This window comes from Podarcis liolepis (genome assembly GCF_965112155.1).
Source record: "Podarcis liolepis genome assembly, chromosome: 14".
Classification (NCBI taxonomy): domain Eukaryota; kingdom Metazoa; phylum Chordata; class Lepidosauria; order Squamata; family Lacertidae; genus Podarcis; species Podarcis liolepis.
Window position 1 is genome coordinate 49884237 of NC_139569.1, and position 25802 is coordinate 49910038.

General features: G+C 41.6%; 1 protein-coding gene across 6 annotated transcripts in view; it reads left to right on the plus strand.

Moving 5' to 3' along the window:
- The window catches only part of VPS13C (vacuolar protein sorting 13 homolog C), a 113739-nt gene that overhangs the window by 78099 nt on the left and 9838 nt on the right, over positions 1-25802 (plus strand). For all 6 annotated transcript variants that reach the window (XM_083475452.1, XM_083475451.1, XM_083475448.1 and 3 more), the window contains 25 exons: positions 609-873; positions 1469-1629; positions 1959-2080; positions 2196-2490; positions 3803-4192; positions 5255-5359; positions 6043-6207; positions 9170-9298; positions 10541-10674; positions 10807-10933; positions 11328-11563; positions 11794-11944; positions 13755-13895; positions 15063-15144; positions 15230-15299; positions 16346-16457; positions 18431-18544; positions 20769-20908; positions 21354-21435; positions 21800-21913; positions 22481-22556; positions 22783-22946; positions 24420-24465; positions 24779-24902; positions 25363-25477. In XM_083475452.1, the coding sequence (XP_083331578.1) occupies positions 609-873; positions 1469-1629; positions 1959-2080; positions 2196-2490; positions 3803-4192; positions 5255-5359; positions 6043-6207; positions 9170-9298; positions 10541-10674; positions 10807-10933; positions 11328-11563; positions 11794-11944; positions 13755-13895; positions 15063-15144; positions 15230-15299; positions 16346-16457; positions 18431-18544; positions 20769-20908; positions 21354-21435; positions 21800-21913; positions 22481-22556; positions 22783-22946; positions 24420-24465; positions 24779-24902; positions 25363-25477 (3660 nt within the window). The remainder of the gene's footprint in view (positions 1-608; positions 874-1468; positions 1630-1958; positions 2081-2195; positions 2491-3802; positions 4193-5254; positions 5360-6042; positions 6208-9169; positions 9299-10540; positions 10675-10806; positions 10934-11327; positions 11564-11793; positions 11945-13754; positions 13896-15062; positions 15145-15229; positions 15300-16345; positions 16458-18430; positions 18545-20768; positions 20909-21353; positions 21436-21799; positions 21914-22480; positions 22557-22782; positions 22947-24419; positions 24466-24778; positions 24903-25362; positions 25478-25802) is intronic.

Sequence of the window (25802 nt, forward strand, 5' to 3'; positions counted from 1 at the left end):
TGGTTGACCATGTCAAGGAGAGCTATTTCCCTTTATCAACATAACAGGGAAAACAATATTTTTTTATGCAGCTCCTGAAAAACATATTTTTTGCCCAGGCCTTTCCTGGATTTCTTTTGCTCTATTTTACTGCTTATAACTTCTTTTGCTATATTTTGCTGTTCATATTTTTATGATGTGTATAATTATTTATACTATGCTGCTTTTATGTTTTGTTGTATATTGTGCTCCGCTTTGTTGTATTTTAAAGTTAAAAGGTCTAGAAAATATTTAAATAAATGAAATAATATAGAATAGTTGGGGAAGAAAAGCATTAAAGGTTACAGGCAGGAACAAATGCTTTGATAGTCGGATGCTGCTTCCTTGATGCTCTGGGCTGCTTCCCGCCTTCATCAAATTCAGTCTATGAGCGCTTGAGCTCCCTTAAAACTTCTCAATCTAGTTCTTTGTTACCATTCCCCCATCTTTTTCAGCTTATTTCTTTCTTATACTTCATTTTCATTCTTCTGCTGTTAATGGTCAACTTTAATCTCTGATAGCTTTGAATATTGAGTAGCCCAAGAACATTTATAGTCCATGTATACTTTAAAATGTTTGCTTCATCTTAGGGATTTTCAGAAGGAACTGCCTCTACGTATGACTATGCATTAAAAGACAAGGCTCCTTTTACTGTGAGAAATGCTCTGGGTGTTCCCCTCAAAGTTCAAACATGCAGAAATCTCCAGGTTGTTGGATTAGCTGCAAAAGAAGATATTCATGATATAGCAATTGATCAGAGCTTGGAATTTGAATACTCTACAGTGGATACCCCACACAGAGGAAAGTTATCTGCAATGTATCGCCTGGAAAGTTCTCTATTCACTTTGAGCATTGGTAAGATGTAAAGAATGCTGTGTGTGTTTAGGAGGGTTAATCTGGGGAGGGAGGGGGACAAGGCAAACAACTCTGGTAGGGAGTAAGCTACTCAAGACTAAGTACATGAACTGTTCACAATTCTAGAAATGCCTGTGCTTAAGTTAGAATCAATTCTGAGTAAGAATAGTTGTAATGAGCAATGTTAGATTGATTTTCAAGTTAAGTGTTTCCCATGCATTCAGAAAAAGCACAAGATGCACCTCTCCTTTTACTGGACTACTTCAGAAGTACAAGCAATTAGATGTTTTTGCACATAACAGCCATAAAACAAAACAGATCCCCTCTGCTGCTAGAAAAGAAGCAAGTCTTCTGCATTCCTCCTGGAAAACTTTGCTTTCCAAAGGAAAGAGATATTTGACTGTGTTTTCTGATATCATCGTTGTATGAAGAGATACAATCACAGGAAGAGTAGATTGACACTTGCTGATCCTTTTTAAACTGAAAATGTCATGTAACTTGTAAGTCTTTGGGACTGAGATATTACTGCTTGTATATATTTGAATAAAAGGGGTGGGTTTTTTATTTAGTTGTTGCTTTGTTGTTGTAAAAACAGGACCTGAAGGATACACAGAGGTGGCAAATATTCCCATAGCAAAACCAGGAAGAAGGCTTCACAATGTAAGAAATCCTCAGAGTGATCATTCGGATTCTGTTGTAGTGCAGATAGATGCAGCAGAAGGAAATAAAGTTATTACCATACGCTCTCCGCTTCAGGTAAATGATCATGTTGTATGTTAAAAGCATGATTATTGTGTTCTAAAATGCTTGTGTTAAATTACTGTGGTTGATTTGAAGGCTGCTTTAGATTTGGGTGGGTGGGCGGAAAAGATGCCCCAAAGAAATATAAATGGCAGATCGCTGCATTTAATTGCAAGGCTAAACTTCGGTCAAAGTTTGGGTAGAGTTTGTCAAATAGTATCTTAGCTTCTAGGAGGGGTACATCAACATTGTTTGCTGGCTCCTTTATTGTTTACAATGCTATCAAATGCTGTTTACCACTTTCTTTATACATACTGGTAAAATATGCCGTGTTTTAATTTCAGATTAAGAACCACTTCTCTGTCCCATTTACAATTTACAAATATGTTAAGAATGTTAAACTGTTGGAGCCTATAGGTGTGTCTAAGCCTGAAGAGGAATTCCATGTTCCATTAGATTCATATAGGTATTTTTTTCATTTGCTTCAGATTTCTTAAGCAGTTTTACTTTTTTAATAAAGAAGCCCAAAATTTAACAAGGACTTGATTTCTCCCTCCTTCCCTTCTTGTGCTTGAGCTTAGGTGTCAGCTATTTGTTCAGCCAGCTGGGATCTTAGATGGTCAGTATAATCCTTCCACAACCTACATATCCTGGAGAGAAGAGCTTCATAGGAGCAACGAAGTCAAGTGTATGCTACAGTGTCCATCAACTGAAGTCAATTTTCTGCCTCTAATAGTGAATACTGCTGCTGTGCCTGATGAGTTAAACTTCATTGCATCCCATGGGGAGAGCTGGGATCCAGCCTACATTATTCATCTCTATCCAACACTCACTTTGCGGAATCTTCTGCCCTACTCTTTACGATATCTGCTTGAGGTATACCATCTCAGGACTGGATATAACATACCGTATTTTTCGCCCTATAGGACGCACCTAATTTTTTTTTGGGGGGGGGGATAAAGAAAAAAAAAATTATTCCCCCCCTCCCCCAGTCGCGGGGGAAGCCCGAGCTTTTAAAAACGCACCGACCGTAGTTTTTAGAGGAGAAAAGGATATCTTCCCGAAGCACAGGGCGTTCTGCTTCAGAGCGCCTAGCGCTCCGGGCGGCAGGCTGCTATCTGCAGCCTAGGGAGCCTTGCGGGAACTCCCGCAGGGTTCCCTAGGCTGCGGATATCTGCACGAAGTGTAGGCATTCTGCTTCAGAGCGCCCAGTGCTCCGGGCAGCAGGCTGCTATCCGCAGCCTAGGGAGCCCTGCGGGAACTCCCGCGGGCTCCCCAGGCTTGCTGATAGCTTCCTGAAGCCTGGAGAGCGAGAGGAGTCCATGCGCACCGACCCCTCTTGCTCTCCAAGCTTCAGCGAAAGCCTGCATTCACCCCACAGGACACACACAGATTTCCCCTTCATTTTTGGAGGGGGGAAAGTGCGTCTTATAGGGCGAAAAATACGGTAACTTGAAAATGCCAGGGATGATTTGATCCTTCATAGAGTTGCTTCCGTCTTGTGTAACATATTTTAAGTTTGGTATGCCTTGAAAATCCTTGCTCATAAATCTTAATTCCAATTGCCTGTTGTAATTTTAAAACCACTTTGCATTAAGTGTGTCTTTGTCTGTGAAGTGAACAGCCTTATGATTTTTGCATATGATTGGATTATTGCAGTTCTGAAGACTTGGAGGTATAACTGGCTCATTTTTTTAAAAAAATCCCAATTTTGCTACTGTTTCTTCTAGCCGGACCTGGGTGGGTGAATAGAAGGAGGAAGAAGGTTACTGCACGACTTGCAACTATGTCATAGACCAGTGTTTGCCGACCTGCTGCCCTCCAGATGTATTGAACTAAACTTCTGCTAGTGCCAGCCATTACAGCTGTGCCAGTAGAAGCAGATGAGAATTGTCCAAAACAGCTGGAGGGCACCAGATTGGGGAAGGTTGTCATAGACTCCTGGGGTCTTACGCTGAGATGATTAGAATACTGTGTGTTTATTGCAATATTCCTAAAGCTGTTTCTTTTCTACATCATTTTCAGTTGTGTTAAAAATGGGTTGTGGCTTATGATGTCCTTGTGCCAGTTTTCTGATCGATATTGCTTATATTTCTTTCTTTATAATAAGAAAGATGTGCAGATGTCCTTGAGTGTAGATACTCTATTTTAAAAAAAATATTCTATAATTTTTGCTGGTTACTTTTAGGGAACAGCAGAGGCCCATGAACTGCCAGAAGGGAGCACTGCTGATGTTCTTCATTCGAGAATCAGTGGTGAAATAATGGAACTAGTCCTGATAAAATATCAAGGTAAAAACTGGAACGGACACTTTCGACTCAGTGACTCGCTGCCAGAGTTCTTTCCTGTGTGCTTCACATCAAATTCTGCAGACACGACAACAGTTGATATATACATTCACATTAGGAAAGTTGGCAGCCGGATGGTTCTATCTGTGTACAGTCCTTACTGGATCATCAATAAAACCTCCCGTGTTCTACAGTACCGTGCTGAAGATGTGCATGTAAAACACCCAGCGGATTTTAGGGACATTATCTTGTTCTCCTTCAAGAAAAGGAACATTTTCAGTAAAAATAAGGTATGATGCCAAGTTCACATATACTGGCATTTAAGGGGTAGGCTTCTTAACTTGGGTGCTGGCTTTCCTGGCTATTGCAAGAGTTGCTGCTACAAGAGGAAATGGAGCCAAGAGGGTGAAGAGGGGTGCTTAGCAAGAGCTGGTAAATTCTACTACCCGCAGCAGCTGCTCTCGCTGAGGGAGGTTGCAGGTTGCTATCATGGCGGGAGCTGCGGGGAGTTCCCAGGAGAAGTGGGCTACAGCAGCACACCCTGAAAGTGGCCCTCAGTATCAGCAGTGCCAAGGGAAGTGAGACTGTTGAGGAGCTGCATATGCTACTGGAGTAGGTGCAGAGGCCAGCATTAGATGGCAGCAGTGAGGAGGCGGCATCTGAGGTCCTGCCATGGGGCCATTGCCTACTGGTGGGCGATGACCCCTGGGACAGCTTCACCCAGGTGGTGAGGGCCTGTAACCCAGACATGCTCTGTGGCCTGATTTGGAGGAATTATGGGTTGGGCATGTGAAAGTGACTGGGCTTAAAGGGGGCATTTGGAGGAGTGAGGGGAGGGAGGAAGGTTAACTTAGGACAGGCAAGAGTGATGATCTGTGTGGTACCCAATCTGGGACTGCTGGGAGGGAGTGGGAGTGAGGGGGTGGAGTGGGGGCAAGAGAATTGGTAAAGGGACACATACAGGAAGGAAGTGGGTAGCCCCCTATGCATTAGAGGGAGAGAGAGAGTGCTGCTTGAATTGGAAGGGTACCGAGGATTAAAAGGGGTTCTTTGAAGGGAGAAGGTGAAAGTTGTCTCTGTGTGATACCTGTATGAGGCAAGGTCCTGAGTAATCTAGAAGGGGGACGGGATATGTACATGTTGCAGCTGAGAGGGAGGACTGGGGCAAGTGGGGTCAAGGAAGCCAGAAATGAAAGGCTTCCCAAGTGCGTTGTCTCTGCACATGAAGCATGTTTGTTTTCCTGTGATCCCTGGAATAGCCATTAAATCATCACAAAGCCTGTGAAGTAGATGAGTGTCCTCTGATTTTGGCATCTAATAATATGGTTTTTTTCCCTCTCCTCCTGATGTAGATCCAGTTAAGCATCTCCACTAGCACGTGGTCTAATAGTTTCTCTCTGGATACAGTAGGAAGTTACGGATGTGTAAAGTGCCCAGCTAACCTTATGGATTTTCTGGTAATATCTGGGTTCTGTACTTCTTATGCTAATTACTGTTCATGCCAGATGCATAGAACAAAATCCATCTTGAATTTCAGTAATAATTTAGGGTGCACGAGGCCGTCTTTCTGATATTTCTTTTGCTCTCCTTGGTGTCCTCTGTGCAGTTTGATATATGGAAGATAGCACAGACTGATGCCTGTCCAAAAGCAGAGAGTGATGTTACATCTTTGAAAGGAAGTTGACAGGGATTAAAAGACCACCCAAACCAAGCCTTTATAGACCATGTGGCAGTAGAAGACCACAACAATAGTGAACTTTCCTTCTCTAGGCTGGTTTATATTACTTATGTGCTAGGAAATGCAGGCAAAAGCCATCACATCCTGATCTTTATAATTTCAGTTTACACATCCACAGTGTGCTTGTGAGGAACAAAGGAGTGTTTCTATGTTTGTGTGCTGTAAGTGAGTTAGAGAGATATTCCTTGCAGTTAAACTCTTGAGCCCTTGAGCACCATCATCAGATTGTTCTCAAACCCAAATGAGCAACTAGATGGCTTCTTCACTTTTTAGATAAGTAATCTACATTTGTTCCTTGCCTCTCATTTAAACCTGAAGAGTTGAGCAGTCAGGAAAGGGAAAAAGTTTTTTAAACACTGTATGGTGCTTATATTAGTATTTTTAATAATATCATTTTTGCAGGTTGGCGTTAGCATTAAAATGAGCAGTTTCAATCTCACTCGGATAGTTACTTTGACTCCATTCTACACCATAGCAAATAAAACATCTTTCGAGTTGGAAGTGGGAGAAGTGGGAGCTGATGGTTCACTTCCTACTAATAAATGGAGTTATTTTTCATCTTCAGAGGTAATTTTTAAAGCAGTGTTTCTCACTTTCACATCACTGAAAATTTCCGAAGCACATTTGATTTTATTTGATCTGAATGCTAGAGCCTCTAGACCTAAAAGGAGTCTTGCTGGGACCATAAGAAAATGGCAACAGATAAATGAGCAACATATCCTACCTACCAGGATTTCACTCTTCTGTTCAGGAATAATAATTTTTACTCTTTGATATAATAAGGTGAACAATTCCTGTCAGTGACAATCTTAATACAGTGGTGCCTCGCAAGACGAAATTAATTCGTTCCGCAAGTTTTTTCTTCTTGCGAGTTTTTCGTCTTGCGAAGCACGGTTTCCCATAGGAATGCATTGAAAATCAATTAATGCGTTCCTAGGGAAACCGCCTTCAGACCAGGTCCGGGGACAGTCTGTCCCCCGACCTCTTCTGAAGGCTGGGGGGGGGGACAAGGGCTTTTCTTCCCACCCCCAGCCTTCAGAAGGCTGTTCTGAAGGCTGGCGCTGGGAAGAAAAGCCCTTCTTCCCACCTCCCGCCCCTCAAGCACCGGGGACAGGAGGGCTTTGCTGCCGACCGCCAGCATTTTAAAAGCCCCTGCTGTCCCGGGGCGATTTTAAAATGCTGGCGAGCGGGAGCGAAGCCTCCGCTGTCCCGGGGAGATTTTAAAATGCTGGGGGTCGGGAGCGAACGCTTCGCTCCCGCCTGCCAGCATTTTAAGATCGCCCGGGGCAGGCGGGGGGGGGGAGGCAGGCGGGGGGGGAGCAAAGACTTTTGCCCCCTGCCGGCCTTCAGAAGTGGTCCTCTTCTGAAGGCCGGCTGTGGGCGAAAGTCTTTGCTCCCGACCGCCAGCATTTCCCTATGGGCTTTCGTCTTGCGATGCAAGCCCATAGGGAAATTCGTCTTGCGAAGCGCCTCCAAAACAGAAAACCCTTTCGTCTTGCGGGTTTTCCGTCTTGCAAGGCATTCGTCTTGCGGGGTACCACTGTACTGTGCTTTAACATGGAACTATCACGATCTATTTATGTTGCAAACAGTGTTCAAAACTCCCATTGCATTTTGTGACATGGAATTTCATTAGCACGAGCTGTTTCTGATCTCTGGGTGCAGAACTGTACCTAAGATTTCAGATTAAAACTGCAGAGTAGAAGGAAAGGAGGACCTTTTTCTCCTTCCACACTTACAGCTACTCTGAAGACTGGAGAAGAGACTTAAGAATATTAGGGGGGTAATAGAGGCACATTTGAAAAAGGGGAAACAACAGGGTTGCGAATTAATTGGTCTAAATAAGAGATTGTGATATTTAACTATGATGAAGATGAAAAAGGGAAATTTTTGAAGGAAAAAAGATATAAAATTAAGAAATGTAATAAAGTACTTGGGAATAAATACAACAAGAACTTTAGAAAACTTAGAACAAGAGAATGTTAACAAATTAAAGAGGGAAATTAAGGAAAAGTAGTCAAAGCTGGGGAGAAATATGGGAGAAACACACTTTGAAAATCTTGTTTATAAGGATAAAATATATTATAAGCTAGTAAGTTAGTATGGTATTTAACACCAGTTAGATTAAATCAAATAAGGAATATTCAGTGTAATGTTGGAGGGGATGCCAGGAAACTGGGACTTATGTTCACATCTGGTGGGGGTGTAAATATGCACAACTTTTTTGGCAAATGGTGTTTAAGGAGATAACAGAAATCACTGGGCTAAAGGTGACCGAAAATCCAGAGGTAGCATTCTTCTCAATTTATGATGGGGTGGAAGGTTTGCAGGCTATGAAGGACTTGCTCACAAATTTATTGATAGCTACATAAAGTATTATAGTTAGGAAGTGGAAGGAGCAAGGTGAATATAAAATGGAAGAATGATATAAAGAGGTGTGGGATTTTGAGCAGATATGGAAGGTATTTGTGGAATTTCTACTGTTAGAATGGAAATGGATCAAACCATTGCAAGAGGTGTTGAAATTTTGGGAGGTTGGATAATAATAATAATAATAATAATAAATATAATATAATATAATATAATATAATATAATATAATATAATATAATATAATATAATATAATATAATATAATATAATATAATATAATATAATATAATGTAATGTAATATAATATAATATAATATAATATAATATAATATAATATAATATAATATAATATAATATAATATAATATAATATAATATTTGTACCCTGCCCACCTGGCTGGGTTTCCCCAGCCACTCTGGGCGGCTTCCAACAAAGATTAAAAATACATTAAAATGTCACACATTAAAAGCTTCCCTAAACAGGGCTGCCTTCAGATGTCTTCTAAATGTCAAGTAGTTGTTTATCTCTGACATCTCATGGGAGGGCATTCCACAGGGCAGGTGCCACTACCGAGAAGGCCCTCTGCCTGGTTCCCTGTAGCTTAGCTTCTTGCCTTGAGGGAACCACCAGAAGGCCCTCAACGCTGGACCTCAGTGTCCGGGCAGAACAATGGGGGTGGACACGCTCCTTCAGGTATACTGGGCCGAGGCTGTTAAAATGGATAGTTACAATGGAAGGGTCTTGGGGGTGGGGTGCACATATTTGTTATTATTTATTTATTTATTTATTATTCCTTTGTTAAAATAAAAACAAAAATAAAAGGAAGAATATTAGGGGGTGGGCAGGGGAAGGAGTAGACCATGTAAAAAATGAACATAATATTTTAGTTGCAGTTCATTCATATTCAGCTTTGTATTTTTGTTATTAAAAAAGTATGCCTAGACATTCCATTATTGTGCCCATAACCTGGGTATAAGGTGCCATTTAGCTCCTAGCTTTCATATCTCAGTTTCTAACACTGGTTGCAAATCTCATCAGTAATGGATCCTTTAAAATGTTTGGTGTACTTCTGTTTTAGATGGATATATTGGATATATATATATTATATTGGATATATTGCCAATTTTAAGCAGAAACTCTTTTTTTTTTGCCCACTAGTGTCTTCCATTCTGGCCAGAAAATTTGTCTGGAAAACTGTGCATCAGAGTGATTGGCTGTGACCGTGTGACCAAACCATTCTTTTTCAGCAGACAGGACAATGGGACTCTGTTGAGTCTAGAAGAACTGGTGAGAATATGGCATTTTTTATTCCCTGTTGTGCTTACTTTAAAACATGGTCATGAACAATATTTGTTTTTAAAAAGACATATAAACCAAACTTGCAAATAAACGCACAAAAGCTACTAGCTTGAAACCATCTTTACTAGTTTGCTGGGGATCAGGGTTGGAGTGACAGGAGGCACAGAGAGCTTTGTCTCTCTTCTAGCAGCCCCCACTGCATTTCTATGCTGCAAGCAGAGATGGGATGAAGCACGTTATCCCTCTTCTGCCTGGCCACTCGCCTGCACGAAATTCCTTATCACATGGCTACCACATGAAGGTTTTAAAATGCAAGGCTGATCTAAATGCTTAAAGATCACAAAAGTAGTTGATCCTCCCACCTGGTGCTATCTAAACGTTTAAAAGAACAGAAATGTTTTCACAAGCGACTTAAAATTGGTACCTTGGTGGGCTTTCCTGCATAACTTGTTTGAAGCTATAATGCTATTACTGAGAAGACCTCACTCTTCATAGCCACACAGCTTAATTTCCAGAAGCTACAAGATCCATGTTCAGGGCCTGTTCTGTAAATCTCAGGTTCCTTTGGATAAAGCAGCCATGATGTTATGGTTAGCCAGTAAAAAGGGAGGTTAACGTTTATAGCCATTGGTGCTGCGTGGTTTCTGGTTATTCCCAGGAGCAGGAATAATATTGGTTGCTGGATCAAATGTGGTAAAGCTAAAATTGGATGCATTAGAAGTGTAGCTTCCCGCTTGGATTACTGGCAAGAAGCTGCTAGCAGCTTTGAGAAGGGAAGAGACAGAACTCTCACGCTCCATTCATTTTGGGTTGCCTCATCTGGACTCTCGTGTGAGCCCCATTGTAAGAGCCAGAGTGGTCTGGTTGACCAGCAGCTGTTTGTTGCTACTGTGAACTACTTGCTAGAAGTATAAACGCTAAAAGGTACGATGAAGCTTGAATTAGGCTATGTGGGTATCAAGCCATAGCTTTTAGTACCGTATCCATTTACAGTGGTACCTCAGGTTACATACACTTCAGGTTACATACGCTTCAGGTTACAGACTCTGTTAACCCAGAAATAGTGCTTCAGGTTAAGAACAGAAATCGTGCTCCGGCGGCGCAGTGGCAGCAGGAGGCCCCATTAGCTAAAGTGGTGCTTCAGGTTAAGAACAGTTTCAGGTTAAGTACGGACCTCCGGAACGAATTAAGTACTTAACCCAAGGTACTACTGTATTTTATTTTCAACAGAGCTCAGGGATCCTGGTAGACGTGAACGTGTCTGATCATTCTACAGTTATTAACTTCTCAGATTATCACGAGGGAGCGGCACCTGCTTTGATCATAAATCATACTCCATGGGCTTCTCTTAAATACAAGCAGAGGTATGTGAAAGAGCTTTCTTCCATCCTTTGAGAGAGGTGCTTTGCTATAGGATGTATAATATTTTTAATCTGAATTCAGTTGCACTTTTGTTCATCCATAACTAACCTTGTGTTTCTATTTTATCCATGCAGTGGTTTACAGGAAGAGATGGAACTGAAGCCAAGGGGAATGAGGCTGTTTGCCTGGGCAGATCCCACTGGAATAAGAAAATTAACTTGGGTGTATGCACAAAACTCCGGAGAACATGATCTTCTTAAGGTATTTGGTGTCGAAAGAAAAATTGGTCAAGTGTGAACTCCATGGGAAACCATTTCCATAACAATCAATAATGCCCCTCAACTCAAAACTGTTTCTGTCCTTCTGTGCATCATTGGAACCTTTCAATATATTACGACAATTCTGTTTCTTCTTTAACTTTGAAATTTTAAAGTCAATGTTAATTATGTAGACAACCCCAGCTTGTAGAAGGCTTGCACTTCACATACCATTTATAACACAACACAGCAGTGTTCATTTTGTTTGCATTGCTTGCACTCGCTACAAGCTAATACAAATTAATTTTGCTTTAAAAATGACAAAAGTGTGCCCAGTGTTACATTAGTAGGTTCATTTTGTGTTATACAGCCTCTTCTTTTCCTTCCTGCCAATCCAGGATGAGTGTGGTCAGTTTCCTTACAACTCCAATACCCAGATACATTGGGTCTCTTTCTTGGATGGACGCCAAAGGGTGCTGCTTTTCACAGATGATGTTGCCTTGGTTTCTAAAGCCCGGCAAGCAGAGGAGATGGAGCAGCCGGATCAAGAAATAAATGTTGCTCTTCACAGTGTTGGGCTTTCACTAGTCAACAACGAAAACAAACAGGAAATTTCTTACATAGGAATCACCAGGTACTGTTCATAAATAATAGCTGGCTGCCTGTTAATTCACAGAAGTCCTGTTTTGAAAATCAGAGCAAAATCAGTTCTCATTTTCCTAAAACAAATATTTGTCTAAGCACTGCTCCTTCAACCATGTAAAGCTTAAGAAATTTGGATTAGTTAAAATACAGTGCTGTGGATTGTTTCTACTTTTTTAAAAGTAAAGGTTTAACTTAATCACCAATGTATTTATTTTTCAGTTCAGGCATTGTCTGGGAATTAAAACCAAAGCAGAGATGGAAGCCATTTAACCAAAAGCAAATACGCCTCTTGGAACAGGCATATCAGAAACATATTTCTGTGCGAGGTGTGGAAGCTTCTGATTGGATTAAAATAGACAACAATTTTGAGGTATGCTGTGGTATCACGTACATGTTGCATTTATGCTACTGAGCACAATAAGACATTTTGCAAAAGTCTTCTGTTCATAAATGTTAGTTGTCTTATACTGGTGGAGAATATCGAGGCTTTGAACAACTCAACAAAAAGCTGATCTCTGAATCATTGTCAGATAATTTTGAGAATACAAACTGGCATCATTGCGCCTTACTTTCTTGTATATAGACCTAGGAATCCATAATGCTTAAGAACTATCCTGCATGTGTATGCAGAGAAACACAAGGTTTCTGAGCACGGCAAAATAGAGGAGATACAGTCAGGGGAGTAGGAAGGGGGGTGCGGGGGGAGCAGTACGCCCCGGGTGCCATCCCGGGGGGGGGGGGGGAGACAAAATCCTCCCTGGGTGGATCTCGCCGCCGCGCCACAATCCGCCCCCACTGGGAAGATCACACCACCGTGCTGTGATTGGCCCTGTCTGGAGGATCGCACCATCATGTCACGATCAGCTCCTGCCAGGAGGATCGCGCTGCCATGCCGTGATTGGCCCTGCCGGGAGGATCGCACCACCGTGCTGTGATCTCCCCCCGCAGAAGGATCACACTGCTGCACCGCGATTGGACCCCCCCCCCAAAGGATTGCGCCAATCACCCTGCTGCTCTGGGTGCTATAACGGCTTCCTCCACCACTGGATACAGTATGGACAAGCAAGCAAAGGCAGATGTCACACTGTTCAGCATGGCATAGCCAAGTGACTCTAGTTATGGGAAAAGCATGAGGCAAACAGACTTAATGGGCAAAACAAGGGGCGTCTCCTTGAGAGCCTCCTGTTGAGGTAGAAAGGCAGTTGCCACTGTCCTGTCAGTGTTACCAAGCTCCTTGGTAGCTGAACCAATGTCTTGCTCCATCCACTGTCACTTTCCCATTTGGTGAGTCAGGTGTGTAACAAAAGTTTCTTGCCATATCTTTTTTTAATCACCCAGAAGGCATTCCAGAAACTTCTAATGGAATACCTGCAGTGTCCTCTGGGAGTTGCTGCCCTCCATGCTCCTCTGCCACCCAGGTCTTCCCTCATGTCGGCTTGGGTTAAGTAGATCATGAAGCTGGGAAAGATTGCAGGGGAGATCCAGGGATATTTCCTCTGTCACCTCAGTGGTCTGCACTCCTCAGGGCAGCCCCTAATGGCTGCTGCCCACCCTTGCTGTTCTTGCCTGAATAGGTTTGCCAGGAGCAACTTAGAGGAGTTGGAGTTTGGTGCTCAGCCAAGTCTGGAAGTCTTCCATGCTTCCACTTGACTAGCCTCCCTAGGCAAAAATGGCAGCAACTGACAACAGTTTTTAGTGCTCCAACTCCATGATATTTCTTTGCTTGAGCTGGGTTTATTGCCAAAGAGAGGAGATAGAGAGGGATGAGATTAATAGCATCTGCTGCCAAGGCAGGCTATTAAGTTTGAACGTGTAAGCCCCAGGCCTGGGTGAAAGCTGCACAGTTGGGCTTGGGGAGGGGAATGAGAAACAACTTAGGAACTAGCATGTTTGCTACTAACCTGCTGGTGACAGTTTTGAAAGCTGCCGAGCACCTTGAACGTGACAACAGTCCTTGCCTATGCCAAACAATTTGGTGGTCTGTAAGGTCACTGAAATAATGTTCTGCCCTTCCCTGCATAAGGGTATGGAAGCACTCTGCTGTTCAAAGGGGCTCTTACTGAGCCAAACCCATCCCAAAAAGGCATCTAGGATCCTAGACGAAATACCTCTCCATCCCAACAGCGTGAAATTGAGGGGTTGTAAAGAACGGGGGTTAAATGTATATGCGTGTTTTTCAGGTTAACTTCAACAAGATGCCAATGGAAATGCGCCTTCCAATCAAATGTAGCATAAAGCGAGATTTCTTATCTGGTATACAGATTGAATTCAAACAGTCACCTCACCAACAAAGCTTACGGGCCCAGTTATACTGGCTTCAGGTACAAATCTTTGATTTTTTTTTTTTTAAGAAAACCTTGGTGTTATGAGGGATAGAAGTAACTTTGGTCAAGGAAACTGGAATCTTAAAGATGGTAGTCATGGACTGTATAACGGTTCTCTGGAACCACAGTTGTTCTTGGAAAGACTGTGGGTCACTAAATGATTTGTCGTTTAGTTAATTATTCACGAGAATTTTAAAACTATACTTCGTTTAAGCACAAAACATTCTGTACGTTTTGTAAAAATTAAGAGCCAAAACTCTGCAAAAATAATCTTTATTTCTTAATTGTTTTTTTATTTAGCAAAGATAAGATTTTGTAGGTGCTGACTTTGCTTTATTTTGTGTAGCTAAGCTAAAGGAGCTTGAAATCCTCTGCCCACTTACCTGGGAGTAAGCCCCATTGAACTTAATGGGGCACATATCTGAGTAGACAATGTATGATTACAGGTAGATTGCATTTTATGTTGATTTGACTTACATGATTGCAGTGTCATGCGGATTGTCAGAAAATAAATAAATGCAGAGTGGGGAGAAAAAATGGGGTGGGAGAGCATGAAAGAATGACAGACAATCACAACAGCCATTGGAAGAGTATTAGAGCGTGTTTGGAGAGTCGGTGGAGTGTGGAGAGAGTGGAGGAGGTTGCAGAGAGGTTTTTTTTTTTTTAAAAAAAGCTATATTTCTAAAAGCTTGAGAAAATAAGAGAAAACAATATAGTCAGCATCAAATATCAAGCATTTTTAATATAAAAACTAAAAGTAAATTAAGAAAAAGAAAAGACTTCCTATTTTCTATTAGTTTTAAAAATTTATGCCAAATTTTATTCCGCAAAAACACACACCTTTTCTGCTTTCCACAAACCTGTCTTCAAACTCAGATATCACAACCTTTTCCTTCTTGCACAAAAATCCATAAGGGATTTCCAAGGGGTTGGAGAGAGATCAGAGGAGGCCGAAGAGAGTTGTGGAGGAAGTTGGAAGGATTTGCTGATTTTTGTGGTTTTTTTACAGTTTTCTAGGGGGTGCTCTGGCTTTACATGATTTTGCTTAGATGTGCAGTAGCCCAACATAGGATTAAATCTGCCTGTACTCTGCTAAAATAATAGTTTTGATTAATGTTTATCATATATTGGCTTCTTATATATTGGTTTGTTACTCCCTTGAAGGTCGATAACCAGTTGCCTGGTTCAATGTTCCCTGTTGTATTTCATCCTGTAGCTCCTCCAAAATCCATCGCATTGGATTCAGGTAATAATATTTTTAACATTCTAGATGCAGCAAGAATCAGCCACTTATGAAACAGGTATTCATTTCACCTCTCATTTTTCCTTAGAACCACGGCCATTCATTGATGTTAGTATCATCATTAGATTTAATGAGTACAGTAAAGTGTTGCAGTTCAAGTAAGTAAAATATACTTAAAGGTTTTTGAAACATAAGCCATGTGAATCTTACTCCTAAATAAATTCTTAATTCTTAAGGATCGGAGAAAGGACCAAATTAAGCTAGAGCAGGGGTTGGAAACCTCTGGCCCACAGTCTTAATTAGGTCCAGCTTGGCCTGCAAGACCCCTTCCCCCAAACCGTGCCCACCTGCTTCACACCTGATGTCACATCTGAGGGGCAGGTCTGGGGCAGGAAGAGATGCTTCCTATTGTTCATTGGCAGTGGAGGTTTGCTGTCACTACTGGTTAGCTGATTGGCGGTGAGAGCAAGCCTGTTGGGATCCTCTGTGCTACAAAATTATCAGTGGAGAACTCAAAGCTGGTTTCCAAGTCCCTGCCTATCAGCTGATGAGCAGTAAATTCAAGTCTCACATGGCTTGGATTCGCTGTGCTATAAAGGAAAAATGGATCACCTGTTGTCATAGTGATGCCAGGTGACTGACAGGCCCACGAGGATAGGAGGAGCCCAGGATTAGGCCAGCTGGCCACAGCTAGTTCCCCACCTCTGAACTAGAGTGATTTCATGTTTCAAAAAATATATTTCCCACATGCAAAATTTCCTCTAGAGGACTAGAATGGCTCAAAACATTTAGCTTTAATTGAGGGTAGAAGCTTTCTGCATATACAGTCAAACCCACAGATCATTTAAACTGGAATTGCTTAATAAAATATTTTAGTTTGTCCACCTTCATTGGGACTGTGAAATGGTTTCAATAAAAGTACTTTGAATGACATGGTATATGGTGTGGCATGGACCATCTGTGGGTTTGGGCCAAATCTGTTGAGAGGAGCCAACCACAAGCCTGTGGAATTACCCACAAGTTTTCCACCACTGTATTGTTTAGTCTTCAAGGAACTCTGGCATTGCAGGTGCATCACAGGTAGCTGCATAAGCAGAAATGGTCCAGTATTTAACTTGCTTTGAAATTAAATATTAACCACAAAATGGGCAGTTGGCCTCACGGAAGCTGTGTTGTCAGTTACTTGTATTTTCCTTTTCCTCAGGTATTTCATGGTTCTAATCCAGGAAATGGCTTTGAAAATAGATCAGGGATTCTTAGGAGCCGTTATTGGACTCTTCACTCCATCTACAGACCCAGAAGCTGAAAAACAAAGGGTACGGTCTGCTTGGGACATCTCATATGTTGAGCTGAAAATCCGTTTTTTAAAACATGCCAGTCTATGAAAGCACAGAAGAATACTAATGCTAGATCTGACCATAGAAATGACTAGAGAAAATTATTTATTTTCAAGACAGTAATTAGCAACATGGGGGGGGGGGGAATATAACTAAACAAGATCTGGACAACTGTGTAATATTTTTAGCAATTTCTGGAAACTCTGTTTTGTGTATAGTGTTAGTACACAAAACAAGTTTGGGATGAGTTTACTAGGCATCAGATTTCCAAAAGTTGCCTGTGGCTTTTAAGTGCTGTCCCAGAAAAATGCTCTTACAAGCTGATCTTGGTGTGTCATGGATTTGGCATATGGGTGGCCTGTTGCTATGATAACGTGACAAACAGCCCTGAAAGTTCTGGTCACAGTAAATGATTAACTGTTGTTTACCATGATGCCATCCTGGGCTCCTAAGGGTATAGAGAATGCTTCCATAGAATCATAGAGTTAGAAGGGACCCTGAGGATCATCTAGTCCAACCCCCTGCAAGCAGGACTATGCAGCTGTCCCTTGCGGGGATTGAACCTGCAACCCTGGCATTATCAGCACCAGGCTCTAACCAACAGAGCAGTCCAGCAGACGGGCAGGCCATAAATTTAATAAATATTAATAGTAATAATGATGTTCGAACAGGGCTGCAATTTTTAAATTATTGCAGAGAGTTGAGCTTCCACTTGCTGAATTTTCATCGAAATAATATTTTCAAACTAGTGTATTGAAAAATGCCTAGAAGGCAGTTTTTAAAGGAGGTAATTGGAACAAATACTGTAATTTCCTGTGATAGGTAATGTTACTTGAAATGAGATCAGATTGTATCAAGGCAAGCATATAATATAATATAATTAATATAATATAATATAATATAATATAATATAATAATATGCTTCCCATCTGACTGGGTTACCCCAGCCGCTCTGGGCAGCTTCCAGCAAATTAAAACACAATACAGCATCAAACATTAAAAACTTCCCTGAACAGGACTGCCTTCTGATGCCTTCTAAAAGCAAGATAGTTGATTATTTCCTTGACATCTAATGGGCGGGCACAACTGCTGCAAAGGGCCTCTCCTCGGTTCCTTGTAACGACACTTCTTTCAGTGAGGGAACCAGCAGAAGGCCCTTGAAGCTGGATCTCAGTGTCTGGGCTGAATGATGGGGATGGAGACACCAAGGCCATTTAGGGCTTTAAAGGTCAGCACCAGCACTTTGAATTGTGCTTGGAAACGTACTGAGAGCCAATGTAGGTCTTTCAGGACTGGTGTTACATAGTTTGGCAGCTGTGTTCTGGGTTAGTTGTAGTTTCCGAGTCATCTTCAAAGGTAGCCCCATGTAGAGCGCATTGCAGTAGTCCAAGCGGGAGATAACTAGAGCATGCACCACTCTGGCGAGACAGTCCACAGGCAGATAGGGTCTCAGCATACATACCAGATGGAGCTGGTAGACAGCTGCCCTGGACACAGAAGTGACTTGTGCCTCCAGGGACTGCTGTGAGTCCAAAATGACTCCCAGGCTGTTCCCTGATCCTTTAAGGGCACAGTTACCTCATTCAGGACCAGCAAATCCCCCACACCTGCCCCCCTTAAACAGTACTTCTGTCTTGTTGGATTCAATCTCAGTTCGTTAGCCACCATCCACCCCCAACCACCTCCAGACAGAACCACTCACACAGGACATTCACCACCTTCACTGGTTCTGATTTAAACGAGGTAGAGCTGGGCATCAGCTGCATACTGGGGAACACCCAGCTCAAACCCCCTGATTCATACCTCCCAGCAGTTTCATACGGGGGGGGGGGGGGAGGACAGAGTCTCGAGGCACCCCAAATATAGAAATGTTTCATCAGTTTGTGTAGCGCCTGCTGTTCAAGTCTGAACCTAATTGAGGATTTCAATTAAAATTATTGCTATTTTAACAGACAAAGTTGATACAAAAGGATATTGATGCTCTTAACACACAGTTGATGGAGTCATCCTTGACTGATATATCCACCCTCAGCTTCTTTGAGCACTTCCATATTTCTCCTCTGAAGGTATGTTTGAAAGGACTGTGGCTTGGCAACACAAAAATCAAGATTGTTATATTATGTAATATTAGGGTAAGGTTAAGAATAAAATGGTATTGGATAAAGTGATACTGCAATATGTACTCAAGTCACATGACCGCGATATTTGTTATTTTGTACATTTGCTGACTAACAGTAGTGTAAATATTGTGTTCAGTGGGCACCGCCTGACAGAGCAGTCCTCACTGAAGCTTGTGCTTATTATCGCCATTCTCATTTCACAGATTGGCAGCCTCACAGCTTGCTCAGTAGCGAGAGGACGGCACAGCATCTTGGGTGCAGTCTTGCTGTGTTTCCATCTGTGACAAATTTTAATTTCTCTCTTCATTAACTAGCTAAGTAGATGGAAGAAAAATTCTCTTGGGTTCCTTCAGAGTAATATGTGGAACCTGCCTTAAGTGATAGTGATGTTTTTGGATTTCATTATTTATTTAAATCAGTGAAGAGAAAAGGCTGGCTTAAATCATGTTTCTCACTGATGCTACTTCTTAAGTTTCTTAACCTATGGTGCAAACTTGCCCACTAAACCACATTAATTTAGGACTACGATATTATTTATACTTTTGACTCATTCTTGCAACAAAGCCATCCATCTCTTTAGTCACTCTGCAAATACTTTGCATGCTTTACCTGTAGAGGGAATATCTTTAAAATGTTCCTGCTTAGGGTCTTTCTTCTGACCAGCACCCATGACACTAAGCAGAATCCTATTTACTCAAAAGTCAATGGGGCTTTCTTGTCAGGAAGTTGATACAGTACTGTAGCTTAAGTATGTGACTATAGGCACTGGTGCATAGCACAATCTTGTCTTCCATTTGTCTTTCCAGTGTGCATTGCTCCTTTCTGCTCCACTTGGCTCAGTCCCCCCCCAAACAAAAATGAAGTGCCCACAACTGATAGGTCAAAGCAGGGTTAATAGTTCCCAGTCAGGCTAGAGCAGTTTATTTTTATCAGGTGAAAATGAAATGTCTGCTCATCCTCTCTGGTGGGCGCCATTGCGGGCTGGCATTCCCCCTTGTGTCAGGATCTAGTGTGGGAAGTCCTAGGGACTGTTTCCCAGGCAGCAAAGGAAGTCCCATTTGCCTAATCAGCAAATCTCAACCGAGCATGGGACCCACCAGGTGGCAGGCTCCAGTATATTACGTAGGCATGTGGTTTGTTCTCCAGCCATATTTTTGGGATCTCCCACCCTCCCACTATGGCATAGCTGGTTCCCATATTTGGGGCCAGGCTGGAATTTTTTCAGTTGGCAAATTGGCTCCAGCCCTCTGGTTTTTGCCATCTTCGTAGCAATTGTCACACCTTTGGTGCTTTAAGCATTAGACAGGTCTAGTTTTGGTTGGAGGAGAGGCCTGACCCCCTCCCCTGAAATGGGCTTTCCCGTTAAAGGGATCCAGGGGAGATGCTTCTTTTCGGACGCCCGGGCAGGGGCGAGGGGCCACAGCAGCCCCCAGGTGCAATCCAGTGGGGGAGTTGCCCTTTGATGTAGGTCAGGGACTCCCTCCTTTCCAGTTGATCCCAAAATGCAAGATCTTCCAGCAGGTGGACCGGAAGGGATGGGATCTACCCAATGCCAATCCTCTTATATCTGCTGGCATTAAAGTTGCGGCCTGATTTCACCCAAAAATGCAGTGCGTCTTATTCTTGGTATTGGGAGGAACCGAAGAGGAGGGGGGATGCCTTGCCACACAAATCTATGAGCCATCCATCACCTTCTTGTATCCTCATTAACCCAGAATAGAGGACAGGAGCTAGAAATCATAAAAAAGAGAGAGTTAAGCAAAAGAAATAAAGAGGATTTCCAATTTTCCGTCTGTCAATTATGTATATAAAGACTATTTAGAGTATTCAAAATGTTCTAAATTTACATAGAAAAGCCTCCTTTCTATCTCATCATATCTAGAAGGCGGTTCAAGCTGAAAATTAACTGTGGGTCTAATTTAATATAAAACATTTCTTGTATACTGTGAACACTCTTTTCTGAAAAGAAAGCATGATTGACAGAATGATTAGCAATATAACTGAGCACTTAAAAATGTTGTCACAAACATCGTCACAGATCTAGTATCTTTTTTTCTGAAGCATTTTTCAAACTTCTACATGTTTGCCACTTCCATATGTCTATATATTTAGTAAAACTTGACAAGCAGGTACCCAAAATGTTAATTCATATCCACTTCTATCTTGTTAGTTGCATTTGAGCCTTTCTTTGGGCTCTGGTGGGGAAGCATCTGATAAGGGCAGAGGAGAAATGATAGCGATCCATTCTGTGAATCTACTACTGAAGAGCATTGGGGCTACTCTTACAGATGTAGATGATCTAATATTCAAGTAAGTGGATGAAGCAAGTGTTTATCTCTTAAATTCTCTTTCTGGGTTCTTGTTAGGCATTTGCAGTACTAATTATTTTTAACCACCCTGTCACTACACATGTTCATGCTTCTGGAAACTTATTAGAACAGTATTGGGTAACCACAGAAAGAGGGCTGTATGAATGGAGAATGGATACTCATAAAAGTGGCTAAGAGAACCTGCTGTGGTGTTGCCTGCTCAGTCACATCTCAGGCTTGAATTTGCTGCCATAGGCAGCTTGCATTCTCTTAACTTCAGCTCTGCATTTTTTACATGGGGATAATGCCAATTAGCTTTACAGGGTCATTCTATAGATGAAATGATGTACGAGAAGAAAATACACTGTAAGTATTTAGAAGTTTTAGATATTCTCAGCAATGGGAAAACATCATTCTTCAGATGCTGATTTGATTCTTCTTTTCAGGCTTGCTTTCTTTGAAATCAAGTATCAGTTTTACAAAAGAGATGAATTAATGTGGAAAGTCATCGGGCATTACAGAGATCAAGTAAGTTGTTTGCCCTCTGGATCATTTTCTCCGCTGTATTTCTAACTGAACTTTGGATTTAGCACATCATTTCCACATGCATTCATAAGGTCTGAAGCTCAACTCTCTTTGCCCAGGAGGCATTAATATTGCAGTGTGAAATTGTAGTTCCTAAGCAATGACATACTCTTTGCATTGTGTGTGTGTGTGCACACCCCCTCCTACCCACCCCACCCCACACTCTCACACTATAGTACTGCTGTTAAGCTACCATTAAATATTGTTTGTTTTTGACGTGCATAGATTCTCATCCATTTTTTTAAAAAAAGCTGAATACTAATTATTTCTATTTTGTGTTTCTGTGTTTGTTTATTTTTTACCTTAGTTCTTGAAGCAGGTGTATGTTCTTGTGCTGGGTTTAGATGTCCTGGGTAATCCTTTTGGCTTAATCAGAGGTCTGTCAGAAGGTGTGGAAGCTTTCTTCTATGAGCCTTTCCAGGTATGATCTCACTGTGCCACTGGAGTTGCAGGTCGTTGGTTTCACTGGATTTCTTTCTGAAACATTCTGATCTTTTATTTTGATCTGTAGCAAAGGATTTGTAAACTGACGACTTCAAAAACCTGTGTGTTGAATATAACTATGTTAGGAAAAAAGAACAATATGTATACTAGTTCAGTAACTATATTTTGTATCTCTCTCTGTGTGTAGCCTGGTAAAACTGAATCCAGTCCTTTGCTGCTGCTCCTGACCAGCAGATGAGGGCCACTTCAGTTTTTGGGAAGGGTTGTGTCAGTAGAGCTTGACAAGGCAGAAATCATGAACACAGCATCCATCTGTATGCATGTTTCCTCATCTAGCTTCTGTACACATATTCCAGCTAGGAGGCATGCAGCTAATTTAAGTGATCATGGTTTTTGTCAGACGTGACTTCTTTCAAAAGTTCAGTATTTGTCATAAAGATCATTTTGGAGCTGCATAAAGCCACAAATGATGGGAGAGTGGAAGTGGTGTGGATGTGTAAAACAAAACAAAAAACCCTCAAATGTCTTTTTACTCCTTCATTAGGGAGCTGTTCAAGGACCTGAAGAGTTTGCTGAAGGTTTTGTGATTGGTGTAAGAAGTCTGCTTGGCCACACCGTGGGTATGTTGAACACTTCACAATTTTCAGTATATTATACATGCACAACCTAAATGTCCATGCAAGAGCTGACTATGTAAAAAAATTATTGGCCCATTCAAGATTTGGTCTCAACACTCAGCCACCATTTAAATTGCAATGGATCACCATAACAGTGCATCTATCTTGTTCTCAACCTTTTTCTGCAATGGACTTGGAACCCCATAACGTTCTTCTACTTGTCTGATAGGCGGAGCAGCAGGCATGGTCTCTCGAATAACTGGTTCTGTTGGGAAGGGTCTGGCTGCTATCACTATGGATAAAGAGTACCAGCAGAAGAGAAGAGAGGAAATGGGTCGTCAGCCTAAAGATTTTGGAGACAGTCTTGCCAAAGGAGGGAAAGGCTTTCTACGAGTATGATGCTTAGATATTTTCTGGACTTCTGTGTGAGAGGAAAAATGGATAGATAAATCTGAAATACATTTTTTCTGTCTATTAAATTGAGCCTAATCCATGTGAAATATGCACATTGGGCTCCCCTCCCCAAAGTTGTTTGTTTTTCTAACACTAGTTAGTGGAATTTTTTTTTGGCAGCCAACCCTAGCAGCAAAAACTGAAGTATTAATTTTATGCAGTTGCATTTGGCTTTGAACTCTGAAGGGTACTGATCTATTGGCCAGGCTTCATAATGTGGGACAAAAAGTTCCTAAACATCCCAGTGCTTGGGTATGTGTGAAGCCATACTAGGGACTTGGGCTCCAAGTGGAAGTTTGAGAGGCAGAGCTGTTTCTGATCCATGTTCCCACGACCTGCTTTTTTGTGGCATCTTGTTGAAGATTGCACGTGACATGAAGTAATTTTGCTTCCCTGCTTCCATCAGTCAGTGAGGTGAGAGCTGGGCATCATAAGGATAGCATCACATGACACATTTTGTTCAACAATATGTGTCAAGGAAAAGAGAGAGAGAGCAGCAGCAGTTCTATCTTCCTCATAATATTTGGTTAGACTTTCCAAGGAGGCATACTGAAGGCATTAGTGCAATTTCCTCTCCACTTCTTCGACTGGGGTAAATACAACTGCCTTATTGATCAGAGCCATACCGTGCATCTTGTTTTTTGATAATATTCTGTGTGAAAGAATTGGAAGCTTTGGGTTATTTTTCACCAAGGAATCAGACATGGTGGACATCAATGCTCTTGAAAACTTAGCCAGACCTCCAATTTAGCCTGTGTGTAGATGCTATTTGATGGCACAAATTCTTGCCCTTGGACCCAGCAGCAGCAGTAAAGATTTGGTAAATGTATGAGCAAGCACCTGAGTAGCCGCTCTTGCTGAGCTAGACAGCTGCTTACAACAAAGACTAGAAAACTAGACTACTGTAGGTGGTCTGACTCTCCTGCTGCATAGTTGCTTGATCATCATCTGCCATTTAGTGCTGTGTTTGGCTTCTTGTTTTAGTGCATCTGTTATCTGTGGTGCCTGAGTTGGTCTGGGGTGAGCTAACTTTTGAGTACCCTCCTTGCAGCAAGGTTAGGACATCATAAGTGGCCTTCTGAGCCCTTTTGCGACTTGCGCTTATGCCTTAATAGGTCTTTGTCAACTATATCAACTGACCATTGAAAATATTGTTTCAGTGTTTATTAATTTCTGTTTGAATCATGGACAATGTCTTAAAAATATATAACACTAAGTTGTGCATGTTGGGCTGTGTGTGCCCATTTCATCACCGTGATACCCCTGGTTGGGCAAGTTTGTGAACTTGCCCCAAGAGAGACTGTTTTGAATATTGAGGTCCAAAGACTGAAAGTAGAAAACTTAGAGGACGGTGGATGAAATTAATTTGTAGCCTTTTGATTTTGACTTGCTGTTCTCTCTATTTCCTTTAAGGGGGTTTTTGATGGAGTGACTGGGGTAGTCACGAAACCTGTAGAAGGTGAGCTCTGATATTCTGACTTGGGATGTTGAGGAATTTCATAGTTTCAGAATTGCTAAGTACAATTTTTTAATGCCATTTTATTCAAATAAAACCTACTATAGTTCTAACAGTATTAAACAGTTGGACTAATAACCCTCAGGGTCCCTTCCAACTCTATAATTCTATTACTCTATAAAAAGTGACATTTTAAGTAGAGAACCAACACTCCTTATGGAGGAATTATGTAACTAGCAGAATTGTATACTTTGAGTCTTGAAACCTAGCTTGTTGCAAGAAGATGCAATTCTGTTTTATATTCTTATGCTGGAAGGTGCCAAAAAGGAAGGTGCCGCTGGTTTCTTCAAAGGGATCGGGAAGGGTCTTGTTGGTGTTGTGGCTCGTCCAACAGGAGGTGTCATAGACATGGCAAGCAGCACATTCCAGGGGATCCAGAGGTAAGAGGGACAGGGGGTTGGACTGGGAGCAACCATTGAGAAGCCATCTTTCCAGTTTCCACCAAATGTGGTTCAGGTGTTGGTGGGACAGAAAGAAGAGCATCTGCTGAAAATTTTTAAACCAGGACTGACTTGTATAAGAGAATGTGATATTTTAGATAATCTGGTTCCAAGTCATTTCAGGGCTTAACTAGCACTTTGAATTGCATTATTATTAGGGTACTACGTGTGCCACCTTTTTTTTTTTTAACTCAGTTGCTTACGATAATTCAGTTTCGGAATAACAACTTCTTGTTTAGTATTTTCATTGCCTTGAAAGCTTGAACTGATTCTTGTAATAGTCAATTTGCATGGGAAACAATATGCAAAGACTCTGATTAATCCTGAAATGATAAAAAAATAAAATGAATTAACGACATAGAAAATGGAAATCTGCATTGTTCACAATGATATTTGACAGGGTGGCGGAATCAACCGAAGAAGTATCAAATCTCCGTCCTCCACGTCTCATTCGTGAAGATGGCATCATTCGGCCCTATGACAGGGGTGAAGCTGAGGGGTATGACTTATTTGAGGTATGCTTTGTCATATATCCCAGCTTTAACAGTAAAAAATATATAACAAATGTATTTAAAGTGTCCAAATATTAGTGGCGGAAATTTCACCCACAAAGTTTTTATGTGAAAAATACTCCATATCTGCATCGTTGCTTCTGCCTGTGGATTTTGTCTATAATGTTCCCAGGTGTGATCCATTTCTGATGGTTCTTTACTTTAGAGTTTGACTATTCATGAAGGGGTCTATATGTGTGGCAGAATACATTTCCAAATTCTGCACCATTGTCTTGAGAGTTAAAACCTTGCATCCCACAAAGGATTCAGAATGTAGCTATATTTAGGC